A 13,610-nucleotide genomic window follows, 5' to 3' on the forward strand; every position below is an offset into this window, starting at 1 on the left:
CGAGAGGTGGACCTGATACTTTAGGGGTGCAAAGTTCAATTCCTGACTATGACCCTTTTCTAACTTTTTTTAAAATATGTTTTTACCAAAAAAAAAAAAAAAAAAACTTAAAGCATTTCAACAAAAAATGATGTTGGGCCACTAAAATCTAATAGGGTGCAAGCTGACTTGCCTTTAAAGAGGGGAAGCATTCGCAAGAATAGAAAAGAAGTTGTCACAGTGGGTAGTGGCGGCCGTAGTGGAGAACTTTTTTTTTTTTCTATTATCTTTTTCAGTTATATTAATTTTTGTCTGACTGCTGTAAGTAGGAGGAGTTCATTCAAGTATGCAGCCCCTTAAGGTCACACCGGACTTGAAGTATCAGGTATCTCTCTGTGTAACTTAATACAGGATGTCCATATATGGCCTTATTTATATTAGATGAACACGTCATCAGCTGTATGCTAAACATGCGTCGGTATATTTATACACTCATTTTGTGAGGGACCGCTAGACGTTACTGGGCTGATCGAACCCCAGCTGGCCCAACTCTTCAGACAGAAAGAACAGCAGCCACACCAGAGAGTAGTTTGAACACCAAAACGGACTCTGGACAAAAGATAATAGAAATACTGAAATCAAATTAAATAGCCTTTTACTGTCAATTCACTATATGTGCAGAACATACAGGAGAATAAAAATACTATTTCTCTCTCAACTTCGTAGTACAATAAAATATTAAAAAGTATAGAAGTATAAGATAAATGACATTAGAGCTTATAAAGTAGACCTGTGTACAATGTGCAATAGTCATTAGTGCAAAAGCCACTTACAGTAAATTAATAAGCAGCATTGCCTAAATGAGTCTGCCAATTTTTTTCAAATGCTTTCTGTATAACCAACTAGCAGAGCAATTCCAATTTTCTTTCCACACCTGGTTGAATTATTTCTGATTTTTCTTTTTATTTACAGTCTCTTTGGACTTTGCCTTTTTAGCATGAATTTTCATGTGTCCCTGAAGAGGAGTTTTCTGTATGAATGTTTTTCCACACTTAGAGCAATGGTATGTCTTTTTTCCTCTGCGAGTTCTTACGTGTCGCTGAAGACTGCGGTTGTATGAATCGCTTGCCACATTCAGAGCAACAATATGGCCTTAATCCAGAATGAATTCTGTTGTGTCTATGAAGGCTGCTGTTATCAGTGAATAGCTTGTCACAATCAGGAAACGAGTACGGCCTCTATCAAACGTGTCTTCTTATATGCTTACGAAGACTGCCTCTTTGTGAGAATTTCTTGCCACATTCAGAACGGGCCTAAAGATGGTCTTTATTGTGGACTCCTGCATGACGCAGAAGATTGCTTGTGTCGTAAAATCTTTTGCCACATTCAGGACAGCAATAGGGCTTCTCACCAGTGTGAACTCTTAAATGCTTCAGATGACTACTTCTATTTGAAAATCGTTTGCCACATTTAGAACAGGAAAATGGCCGTTCTCCTGTGTGCACTTTCATGTGTTGCTGAAGATGGCCTGTTTGTGAGAACAGTTTGCCACATTCAGAACAGTAAAATGGCCGTTCTCCTGTGTGCACTCTCATGTGTGTCTGAAGATGGCTTGTTTGTGAGAAGCACTTGTCACATTCAGAACAGGGAAATGGCAGTTCTCCTGTGTGCACTCTCATGTGTGTCTGAAGATGGCTTGATTGTGAGAACCGTTTGCCACATTCAGAACAACAATATGGTTTCTCTCCAGTGTGAATTCTTTTGTGTCTGAGAAGATGGCTCTTGTCAAAGAAATGTTTACCACATACTGGACAACGACATAAACCCTTTCCTCCATGACCAATCATGTGTGACTGAAGGTGGCTCACTTGTGAGAATCGTTTGCCACGTTTAGAAAAATATGGTTTCTCTACAATGGGAGTTGTGGTATGGCTGTGTTTTGAAAAGTTCTTAACACATTTAGAACGGTGGTATGGCTCCTTCCCTGTATTATCTTCTCTGCGTTTCTTAGGCATGTGACTATCTGAGAATTGTTTCCCACCTTCAGGACAGTGATACGGTTTCTTACTCCCATGAATCCTTCCATTATCTTTAGAAGTCAATTTGTATTTAAATGTTCTCACACACTGTTGGCGGATTGGATTTATATTGTACACTCTTTGAGATTTGGTGGCATCGATCCTTGTTAGCTTCACAACAGGCTGAAATCTAGGGTGCTGAGAGGCTGTTACCAAGTTCTTTGTTGCAGATGCAAGTTTCTTCCCATTCTTATCAGGCTGTTTAATTTGTGGACGACCCTGAAGAGAGGACAAGTTGTCATTCTCTTGAAAGTCTACAGAAATAAAAATAAGAGTTAAAGTTTTAAATGACCAATATTTAAAATAAAATAGAACAAGAAAATATTCAGTGTTTAACAGTATACAGTAATCCCTCGCTATATCGCCGACTTTCAGGCTTCACTCTATCTGGATTTTATATGAAAGCATAACTAAATATATAAAGCAGATTTTTCTGCTTCAGCGGTTTCTCGGACAATGTGTCTTTTACTTCCTGTACATGCATCCTCAGTTGGTTTGCCCAGTTGATTTCATACAAGGGACGCTATTGGCAGATGACTGAGAAGCTAACCAATCAGAGCACGCAGTTAAGTTCCTGCCTGCTGAATGCAGTGTTAACCAGGAAGACTCGTCTCGCTCATTCAGCATCAACGTGTTTCTCTGAGTAAAGAGTTGTGATCTTTGGTGTTTATCTTTGTGCATAGTCAAGCCCTTCATTATGGCTCCAAAACGATCTGCTACTGCTTCAGGGGCCATGTCCAAGCGCAAACGGAAGATGTTAACGATTGCCGAAAAGGTAAACGTTTTGGATTTGTTGAAGGCTCCGAAAGGAATGTAAGATCTACGGCCGCAGTGTCCTTTTAACCAGGGTGCAAAACGAGTTGTAAGTGGATGTGATAAGGCAGTAGTCTGGATGGAATCTGCTTTAGGGATTTGGATTGAAGACTGCCAGAAGAAGAACAACGGCAGTGTTACACAATCGCCTGAAGTGGCTCCTTTAGAAGTGCTGTAATGCTCTCCTTTGTTGTGCAGTAAAATTAAACTCATTGTTATCAGACAAGTTATCGTGTCATTGTTGGTGAGTAACCATAATTAATTTTCTACTTACAGTACTTAGCACATGTGTACGTCGTTTTGTGTCACTGTACACACATTTACTGTATACTATTTTTCTTGCATTGTACATATTTATTGCTGGTGGCCTGTCTATCGTAATGGCTGTAACATATGTGATATCGGAGACACTCAATATATTTAAAATAATATTTAGGTTTTACTGTATATAAACAGTGTGTTTATATACATAATTTCAATGAATCTTACCTAATATTTAAGAGAATACAAAGGGATTATGCTGTATAACTCTGCAGGGAATATTTATAAACAGCGTGGGAGAGTTTAGAAGGGCTTAAAATATATAAAAATAACCATACAAACATATGGTTTCTACTTCGCGGATTTTCACCTATTGCGTGGGGTCTGGAACGCAACCCCCGCGATCGAGGAGGAATTACTGTATGCCTTTTGCAACCCACTTTAGAAATGCATGCTAATGTAGTTAACACTTCAACAATCTCAACATTTGCAGACTGAATTAACAAACACATAAAGCCATATTTGGATGCAGATACCATGGACCAAGAACAAGCAATGAGCAACTATCATTAATGGCTTGGTAATGGCTTGAAAAATAAGGAGCAACTGGGGCAGCAAGGGTGGCCAACATGACCTGCAGGCCTTTTAGAGAAGACCCCATATAGAAATGTCAAGGATGATAAAGCCAGTACATCTACATGCACAGTGACATTGACATTGCCAAGGACTCATTACATCAGTTATGGTCCCTATGATCACTACACCTTGTTTGGATAACTGTTCTAATCAAAGAGCTAATTTATTGGAATAAGTGTGAACTCCTGCCCTGGGCGATCAAAATTATTTGACAGTAAGCCACATACTATATTTACTTCTTTCAACTGCCCCCGTTAGGGGTTGCCACAGCGGATCATCTTCTTCCATATCTTTCTGTCCTCGGCATCTTGTTCTGTTACACCCATCATCTGCATGTCCTCTCTCACCACATCCATAAACCTTCTCTTAGGCCTTCCTTTTTTCCTCTTCCCTGGCAGCTCTATCCTAAGCATCCTTCTCCCAATATACCCAGCATCTCTCCTCTGCACATGTCCAAACCAACACAATCTCAACACTCTAACTATGTCTCCCAACCGTCCAACTTGATCTGACCCTCTAATGTACTTATTTTTAATCCTATCCATCCTCGTCACACCCAAGGCAAATCTCAACATCTTTAACTCTGCCACCTCCAGCTCTGTCTCCTGCTTTCTGGTCAGTGCCACCGTCTCCAACCCATATAACGTAGCTGGTCTCACTAGCGTCCTGTAGACCTTCCCTTAAACTCTTGCTGATACCCATCTGTCACAAATTACTCCTAACACTCTTCTTCACCCATTCCACCCTCCCAGCACTCTCCACCTCTCATCCACAATCCCAAAGTATTTAAACTCATCCACCTTCGCCAGCTCTACTCCCTGCATCCTCACCATTCCACTGACCTCCTTCTCATTTACACACATGTATTCTCTCTTGTTCCTACATTCCTCTCCTCTCTAGAGCATATCTCCACCTCTCCAGGGTCTCCTCAACCAGCTCCCTACTATCCCTACAGATCACAGTGTCATCAGCAAACATCATAATCCATGGGGACACCTGTCTAATCTCGTCTGTCAACCTGTCCCTCACCACTGCAAATAAGAAAGGGCTCAGAGCTGATCCCTGATGTAATCCCACCTCTATGTTAACCTCAGAAAGCAGGAGACAGAGCTGGAGGTAGCAGAGTTAAAGATGCTAAGATTTGCACTTGGTGTGACGAGGATGGACAGGATTAGAAAGGAGGGCATTAGAGGGTCAGCTGGACGGTTGGGAGACAAATTCAGAGAGGCGAAGTTGTGTTGGTTTGGTCATGTGCAGAGGAGAGATGCAGAGTATATTGGGAGAAAGATGATAAGGATAGAGCTGCTAGGGAAGAGGAAAAGAGGAAGGCCTAAGAGAAGGTTTATGGATGTGGTGAGAGAGGACATGCAGGTGATGGGTGTAACAGAACAAGTTACAGAGGACAGAAAGATATGGAAGAAGATGATCTGCTGTGGACCCTAATGGGAGTAGCTGAAAGAAAAGAATCGGTGCACAAAATTCCATGGTTCATCAGAGACATTAGTGAAGATATAACTATGAGTTTTAAAGTTACTTGATTAATAAAGAAAGGCTCAGTGTATTTTTCTTTTCTATAAATTACGTAGAAATAAGATTGATATTTATCCAGCTTAAGGTCAGGAACAAGAAGTAGAAATAGATTTATACAGACACTAGGAGGCCAGAAATATTAAAGTACCCTTTACTCCTTTTACTTTACCGATTCAAAATTCTAGAGTTTTTCTGGAAAAGAGAGACTGATTAAGCATCATGAAATGAGCACTGCTAATACAAGAACTCTGCCCAATGTTTTTGATTTTCAGATTTATTGCAGAAGGACCTGCCATTATATATCAGACATCAAATGCTAGGACTTCAAAATATCTGTTTCATGTCCAGGCCTACTCTGAAGACCACAATCTAGCACAGTTACTAATTCTTCCATATTTTAAAACTGCTACACTAAATAATTTCCCACGTCACAGACACACCAAGCTATGGAGTATGTAATTACAGAAAGGCAGAGAATTTCTTCCATTTGAAATCAAATATCCCATCCTCTTTGATTACAAAGAAGGATGGCACCTCTTACTCACATTTAAATTCAAGAGTCAACAAGTATTTCTTTACGTGCTATACAAACCCGACAGGTTCCCCAGTTAATGACAAAGATTCAAGCCTCTCTAACTTAAAATATTGATGCTAAATTTCTGCCTTCTTGTTTTTCATTCATAACCTAACCTTTTTTTAAAATCACATTTCTGCTATCTTAACACAGTCCTTTGTCATAAATTGGGTATTACCTCTTGCTAAACACAAAAAGGCCATTTTGCTGCAGGTTATCAATAGAACAGAGTTTGAAGTGGGGTATGTTTATTTGTTTAAAACGCTATATACTTGCCCCTTTCCTATAACAAAAATGAGGTAGGGTTGTCTCTTTGATGTTCAGCAAAAAAGAAACATTTGAAGAACCATTCAGAATATTTTCTTATGCATTACGATACTGGAAGACCTCTCACATTTAATGACTCATTTGTACTGATTGCTGATTGGAGGCAGGCATATACAGTGCAATTTTATGGGCTCAAGAAAGGTTGGAGGCCTTCAGAACAAGGCACCCCCAACTGGGTGCAGTTTTACACTGTGAAGAAGGATATTTCACTGTATCTCTGTTTTCCCAGCATATCAACATTAGCTAACTTCATTATTGGTTTTTGCAGATTAGGCCAGTGAACTACATTACCACTGAATTTGGAATTTCGCAATCAACACTGTTAACTTTCTTGAAAGACGGAGCAAAAAAAGAAAAATCACGGGTTGCCAAAGTATGTGAACTGCTGCATTTGAAGACGTCGAAAAAGCCGTTTTTATGTGGTTCAGTGATGCTCGTTCAAGAAACATTCCCATTAATGCGGCAATCATTCAAGAAAATGTGAGGTTTGTAAACTCTCTTGGGCCCTCCCCAAACTAGACAGCATGCCGAAGAGCGTCCTGAACTCCAAACTCCGTGTTTATGGAAGTCTTTTTATCTGTTGCCGGGGCAACAGCCGGCTCAAAGTTGTACTGCGTGTCTCCGCCAAAGCAAACAGAAAAGATAGCGATGGGTGATATGCGAGGAACATTGTAAATGCAGGCAACATGATTACTTGATCACTGATTTGGCCACGACCATTCTTGACTGCTGTGTCTGAGTATAGCAGAGTGGCAGATCACGCTACAATAAATAAGTGTGCCGTTCCTGTTTCAAGCTGAATAAAGCTGGTTTTGCTAAAGTACTGAGACTCAGCCTCGTGTTTTGGGGTGCAAGACAGGGACTTATAGTGCGACCCTGATCTTTTAGGATTTGCTTCTATATCGCTTCACTGCAGCGATATGAGCCTGTTTTGCCCTGCCCCGGCAACGGACAAACAATCTTCCACAGATGCTGCAATCACGCTTCAGGAAGCACCTCAGCGTGTCGTTGGCGGTGGGTTGGGAGGGTCTCAATAGTTCAGAAATCTCACAATATGAAGAAAAGGATGATTCGGCTCCTAATTGATAACTGTGTTGCTCACAACATGCTTCCAAATTTAGATAATGTTCTCATTGAATTCCTCCCACCCAACTACACAGCAGTGCTTCAGCCATTGGGTTTGGGCATCATTTGCACCCTGAAAGTATTTTATTGCAAGGAAATGCTGAGTAAAATTATAGTCAGCATAACTTGTAGGCAGGATTTGATTAAATTTAATGCAAAAGCAGCTATGGAAATGATTGCAAATGCCTGGAGGCAAGTTAAAGAAAGCACTATAGTAACAAATACAGAATCTCATTATAACAAAATTTTTGTTACAACAAAATATGTTTTAGGTCACAACGGAACGGAATTTTACCTGTATATTCTTACCAATTGATAATATAATGACAGAGGCTGAGTCTGCCCAAAATACCTTCTTTCAGGCTGGCTGTGTGTGTGTGTGTTCCTCCTAGCATTTAAAAGCAAATATTGGAACTGGGTCATCTGACCACAGAGTTTAAAGATACTTCAGCCAAATTTACGGTGGAAAAGTATGCATGAAAATGTTTGGAATTATACAAGCTACATGTTGGACTTCTCTTTTACCATTACGTTCATGGCAGCAGTAAACCATGGACTTTATTACTGATATGCCTTCCTCCAAGGGTTTTAATACAATTTTTGTGAAGGTAGATTGAGTTCTGACATGTGTGCATTTTATTCCCTTCTACTAAACACCTGGCAGATGTCTTTCTAGAAATCACCGATAGTATCTATCTATGGTTTTCTGTATCAAGATGTATCAAACCATGGTCTTCCATTTATTTCTCGCTTCTAGAAACTATTCTGTCAGAGATTTGGTTGTTCTATAAAACAAAATGTCTGCTTATCTGCCAGAAGCTAATGGGCAAATGTAAAGAATTAACAGAGGCCTGCAGAAACACTTGTGCTGTTTGATTGGTCCTAATCAAGATGACTCGGTTGATTTTCTACCCATTGCTGACTCTGCTAGGAATGTACCAGTTCACTCTGCTCCTAAAATGTCACCATTTGAGTGCCTGTATGGTTGTCATTCTAGATTCTTTGAGTCACCTTCCTCTCCACTTTTCCCAACTATTTTTAAAGAATTACATATTTAACAGTTTTGTGAAAAGTTGAATTTGTCTCAAAAACATTTTGAAAAGCTCTTGGTCAATTGATTTCCTGATTGCAAATTTAAGGCTACTCCTGTCGTTAAAGTTGAGCAAAAGGTACAGCTAGAGACCCAAGACATCAGTCTACATAGCGACCCTTTTTAAACTGATACAGCACCAGAGTAGTATTTATTTTAAGAAGATCATGCTTTTAATTCTGACGTTTTCCTTCACTCCGTGTAGTTTTTTGATGAACTCATCCATGTTTTTTGGTGGATGGACTGTTTATTTAAATTAATTGTTTTGAATCTTCGTAGTTTGCCTTAGGAAATATTACTTTTTTTTTTTAATACCTAACACTAAACACCTTTACTGGGTGGCATACAGTCATGTAGGCTGTACTAACTGAACTGTCTTCCTATAGTTAAAGTTTGTTTTTGCATTATTTGTCTGATATCACCTACACCATATTCCGAGTTTAGGGCATGTTTTGTACTATAATATACCCATACCCTAACTGTATTTTTGCTATTTTGATAAGTCGTTTTACTCTTCCGTTAATCACATAATTTGTGGACATTTTGTGGCTGCTGACGTGGCTTAGCTCCATCACATGATGTCATATTGCCTCCTTATTTAAGATGGTGACATGGTATCTTCACTCGTCTAGCTTTGTCATAATTGGCCGTGTTCTTCATAATTGATTTTCATTGACAGATACTGTTCTGTTCCATTTATGTTAATCATTTTAAAATGGCTTTGTTTTCCTGTTTGTTTTAACTCATTATGTGATTAATCATTTGTAAAATATTTCATTAGATCATACCTGTGAATTTATTAGAGCCACCACTCAGTGAACAGTGCTACAAAATACAATTACGTGAACTGAATCATTTTTTTCTAATGCTCTAAAATGGATGAGAATTTCAAAAAGATTTCAAGTACTGTACCAACTTGTATTTTCAAAAACTTAAAAAATAAGAAAGCCACCACATCACAAAGATCAGCCCCTTTTCATACGGTACAACTGAATTGACAGCAAACAGGAAATGGCTAAAAGCATCAAAATCCTTTCAAACTAATTTCATAGAATGTTTCACACGTTTCAGATGAAATCCTGCTTTAACTAACAATTTTGTTTGTTTAACTCAGTAAAGTTCAGTGAGCCGATTTTCTTCACATTCACAAAGTCTTTGCAATTCAGAATATATAATGATACATGTGAACAGGACTGGTTCATCCATTCACAGGTTTTGCACTCCACTGATGCACACAGATTCTTGCACACAGGCAGACGTGAAACACTTTCATTCAGAGGGGTCTAAATTGTGCAAATTTATTGAACAGTCAAATGGGTGACATGTCTACTCCACAATACTACATATGGAGAAAGTAAAAAGGCAATACATTATTGTTTGAATGGGTTTCTTCAAAGAAAGCTAAAAACAAACAGATTTGACTTTTCTTTGACTTCTCTTTAATTTGTCTAAAATCTATTAAAAGATTTTCTTCATAATAAAGACATTAAACCCTAGTGATTATTATTAAAAAGAGATACAACCCAAACCAAGGAAATTGTGAACCGATAGTGTTAGGTGAAAAAACTGCAAGAACAACTCAGCCATGCCTCCTCATTTCAATCCAAAGGATTAATTATTTCTGTTACTTATACTTTAAAAATGAAACTCGTATTTTTTTAAAAAGCCTTTGTTTCTAAGCAGAGTGAAAATGCAAGAAAGCACCCTTCTGGTAAATCATAACTGCCTTATTTTATTTTTAGCACATACCTTCTCCAGTTTGATTTGGACACAATTTCTTCTTGGGCCTCACTGTGTTAGTCTTCGAGGATTCTGACGGCTTGTGGGCATTACTGTCCTTCAAGGAGCAGCGTCTGCCCAAACTGGAGCCCAATCTGTTTAAGTCTTCATCTGGGCCCATATATTGAGGATTACAGTCTTTCACCTTGATACGGTTTATAATTTTGCGGGGTCTCTGAATGTTAGTCCTACCCTTTCTTTTGTTCCTCTTTTCAGAGACATCCTCTCCACGTTGACATTCTTTCTTTAAACTCTTCTGGCCAGCTGGATACATTTTTGGCATCTTCTTCTTTATCTCTGTACAGAACACAGGGTTTAACTAATTCAGAAGTGCAATACAAATGTAACACATTTAAGTCCCATTTTTCAATGTCCTCGTCAGTTAAGAAAGAAGCCAAGTCAAGTTATTCACCGAGACCACATGGGCAGAGTAAGTAATCAATCTTCATACCAGGTGACCAGATATGAAACAAACAGTCTCAGGGAGTGTTTCACGCCTTTACGACACACCATTATGACTCTGCACCATCTGTTGATATTAGGGGTGTTATGATATTAGAACTTTTGTATGTCATACTAATACAACACAATTTTACAATGCTGGATACCCTGTGATACCACAGCAAACACAGAAATCCAATTCACTCCCCATTAAATAAGTACTGGTATTCATAAATCTCAAAATAAAATGCAAGCCTTGAAATGTAATGTGAGGCAGGGATGGAGATCCGCCAGTGCAACAGCACAAGGTAGGGTTTACAGTCTTGGTAGGAGATTCAGGACAGAGTTTATAAAGAATGATATATCATGAACTGTCTGATTTATCTTAGCATGTGCACATTTCTTAATATTCTCAGCCAGTAGTTGAAAAACACTGCTTAAAATCCATACTGAAAATTAAAATTCAAAACATTATTATACTGTTGAATTACTGAATTCTAAGATTATTCAGGATACTTTCATTTAAATAAAAACTCTTTAAGATGTTTTTGTAACAACATGGTTTTAAAGTCTAGTTAATCACAGACCTATTCTGTATGAATTGCAACACTTGCTATTACAAGATTTAAATTTGCATCATTAGCTGGTAAGAAATATTACTAAAGAGCAAGATTTAACAGAATAGTCAAATTAAATCAAACAATCAAATGTCACAAGCTTGTCTTGCTTTAATTTTCTAAATCTGCCCATTCTTTTTACCAGCATTGAAGCTTCCAGTGTGAAATCAAACTTGTCAGTTCAACATTTATCCTTTATTTCAGAGCTCCTGTTAAGCAGCATTTATTTAACTGCTTTAGATGTTTCTTACAAAAATAATGACACCTTGTTATTGTGTGTGCTTGTGTATAAATCTAGAATTAGAAAATGACCTGTCGTCACACGAGTGACTAGGGATCACCTGCAGAGATTTGTTCAGGTGAGAAATACACCCCAGGATGAGAGGGAGTGCTGCTGCTAACTATCTCCTCTTCTTGATATACAATGGAAAGAAACACCCAGCCGAGGAGTCACCACACCCTCAGCTCTTATCTGGTTAGAAGAAGAAGGAGGAGGCCATCTTGCACAGTTGTGTGTCAACAGTATTCACTACTTTGATTCAACATTCAATACTGTTAGGGTCCCAGAATTTTGTTAATGTTAAGGAAGGTTTATACAAGTTAGGCGTCAGGATTATTTTAAAAAACAGGGGCATATGATGGAGGAACTTAAAATTGCTGGTCAGCTTGTCTAATGTGAAACTGCCCCAACCTTACAAAATCTCAAACCATTATTTAAATCACAGCCTTCATTTACATAATCTTAGCGAGATGGAGGCAGTTGGCGGTGTGTCCCTGTAAAGATGGCCGCCTAATGTGAGACACCCAATGTCTGACTTCAACTAGCCTGCGACTCGCTAAGATAAATTTAAACAGGTTTGATTTTGTTTTTAGTCTTAGGGGCAGACTGTGTGTGCAGGAGAGCAGACAACCAGTGAATGTTTCCCTGAAGTAGAAGGCAAGAGTTAAGTGAAGAGGAATAAGAAACTGCAGGTTTTGAACCAAACAAAAATAAGAGATGATCCTCTTTCTGTTGTTTCGTGTTTCAGATAGCAAAACAAAAGGGGAAAAAATAAAATAAAGGGTCAAGATTGCTGCTGAAGAGCTACAGCTGTTAATTTTTGTACACCATGGGCTTCATCAGCAGCCTGCTGTTGGCTGTTAGAAACAGGGCTGAGCACGACTCTGCTGAATGGTCATTTAAATTAACATGGTTAGGTGACGAGATTAGTGACTGTGCTTAGCAAATCTGACATGCTCCAAGACAAAAATATTCTTCAAAACAATCATTATCAACAACTTTGAAACAAGTTTATCAGCTTCATCTTGTTTAAGTACACTCTACACACATCACAAATATTTTTGTAAGTAACACATTAATAAACTCCTATTAAACAGCAGCAGCTCCCAGTAATGTGAGATTGGCATTGTGGAGGCCTTGTGTGCCTCAGTCTTTCTTAATGCTCCATTTCTGCTTCTGATGGACCAGTTTGCTATGGGTAACCCTAAAAGGGGGGCAGCTGAGTAAAAGTGGCTAATTATTGAACTTCATGAATATTCTAATTAAATAAAAGCGTGTCTTAGCCAGAAGACGGATGCCAGTCCTGACAGTCCACATAAGAGTGGCACAAAGAGGTGACCCACACAGCCCACCTCACCACCGTGGTCCAGTGCAAAACAAAAACAAACAGAAGTTATTGGGGTATAGGAAAAAAACCAGAGTACCTGTACAGAGCAGGAGCCAACTATAGACCATCATAGGGTACACTCACATTCAAGTCCACAACCACACCAAGACAAGTTATATATGCCAGGCCACTAAACCTGAGAATCTTTAGAGAAATGGAGAAAATCAGAATAAAAGAGCAGACATGGAAACTGAATAGAGACTTAAAAAACAGGCTGAGATTCAAATTCATTCTGACAGAACTGTAAGGCAGTAACACAAAGTTGCCCGAGGAACTTCTCATCGCTCTTTCAGTGGCTGTCCGGCCGGTCACCAACCCCGCAACTGTCATAACTGAGCGCCGCGGAGTGACAAAAGAGAAACAAAGGCAGAAATCAAAGCGTCTTACGTGTGGAATGGCTATCTGCCGATGCTGGCGATTCGCGAAGGAAACAACAAAAGAACACTTGGGAGGGGAATGAACAGGCGCCAGCGGTGAGACAGGGTGCTAAGAACTAAAATTTGGGACTCAGCCACGTGAAGTGAACCGCTGATACGAATGAACAGCAATGGCACGCGGGTGGCCACAGGAGGATTCACTCGAGCAAAGTTCGGCGGAGGGCTAACGAATACGAACTCGCCGCGCGCGGTGATTCTAATGGAGCGAATGAAAACTCACACGTTCATAAAGCGCATCTCCAAAGTACTTACTGTC

At 39.2% G+C, this 13,610-nt stretch overlaps 1 protein-coding gene across 3 annotated transcripts in view; it reads right to left on the reverse strand.

Moving 5' to 3' along the window:
- Positions 1–1,089: 1,089 nt before the first annotated feature.
- Positions 1,090–13,610, reverse strand: part of LOC120519912 (gastrula zinc finger protein XlCGF57.1-like) — a 29,429-nt gene continuing 16,908 nt past the window's right edge. For all 3 annotated transcript variants that reach the window (XM_039742663.1, XM_039742665.1, XM_039742664.1), the window contains 2 exons: positions 10,163–10,489; positions 1,090–2,311 (listed from right to left, as the gene is read on the reverse strand). In XM_039742663.1, coding sequence (XP_039598597.1) covers positions 1,293–2,311; positions 10,163–10,489 — 1,346 coding nt within the window. In that variant the 3' untranslated portion in view covers positions 1,090–1,292. The remainder of the gene's footprint in view (positions 2,312–10,162; positions 10,490–13,610) is intronic.

The sequence above is a fragment of the Polypterus senegalus genome, unplaced genomic scaffold (assembly GCF_016835505.1).
Source record: "Polypterus senegalus isolate Bchr_013 unplaced genomic scaffold, ASM1683550v1 scaffold_4956, whole genome shotgun sequence".
Classification (NCBI taxonomy): domain Eukaryota; kingdom Metazoa; phylum Chordata; class Cladistia; order Polypteriformes; family Polypteridae; genus Polypterus; species Polypterus senegalus.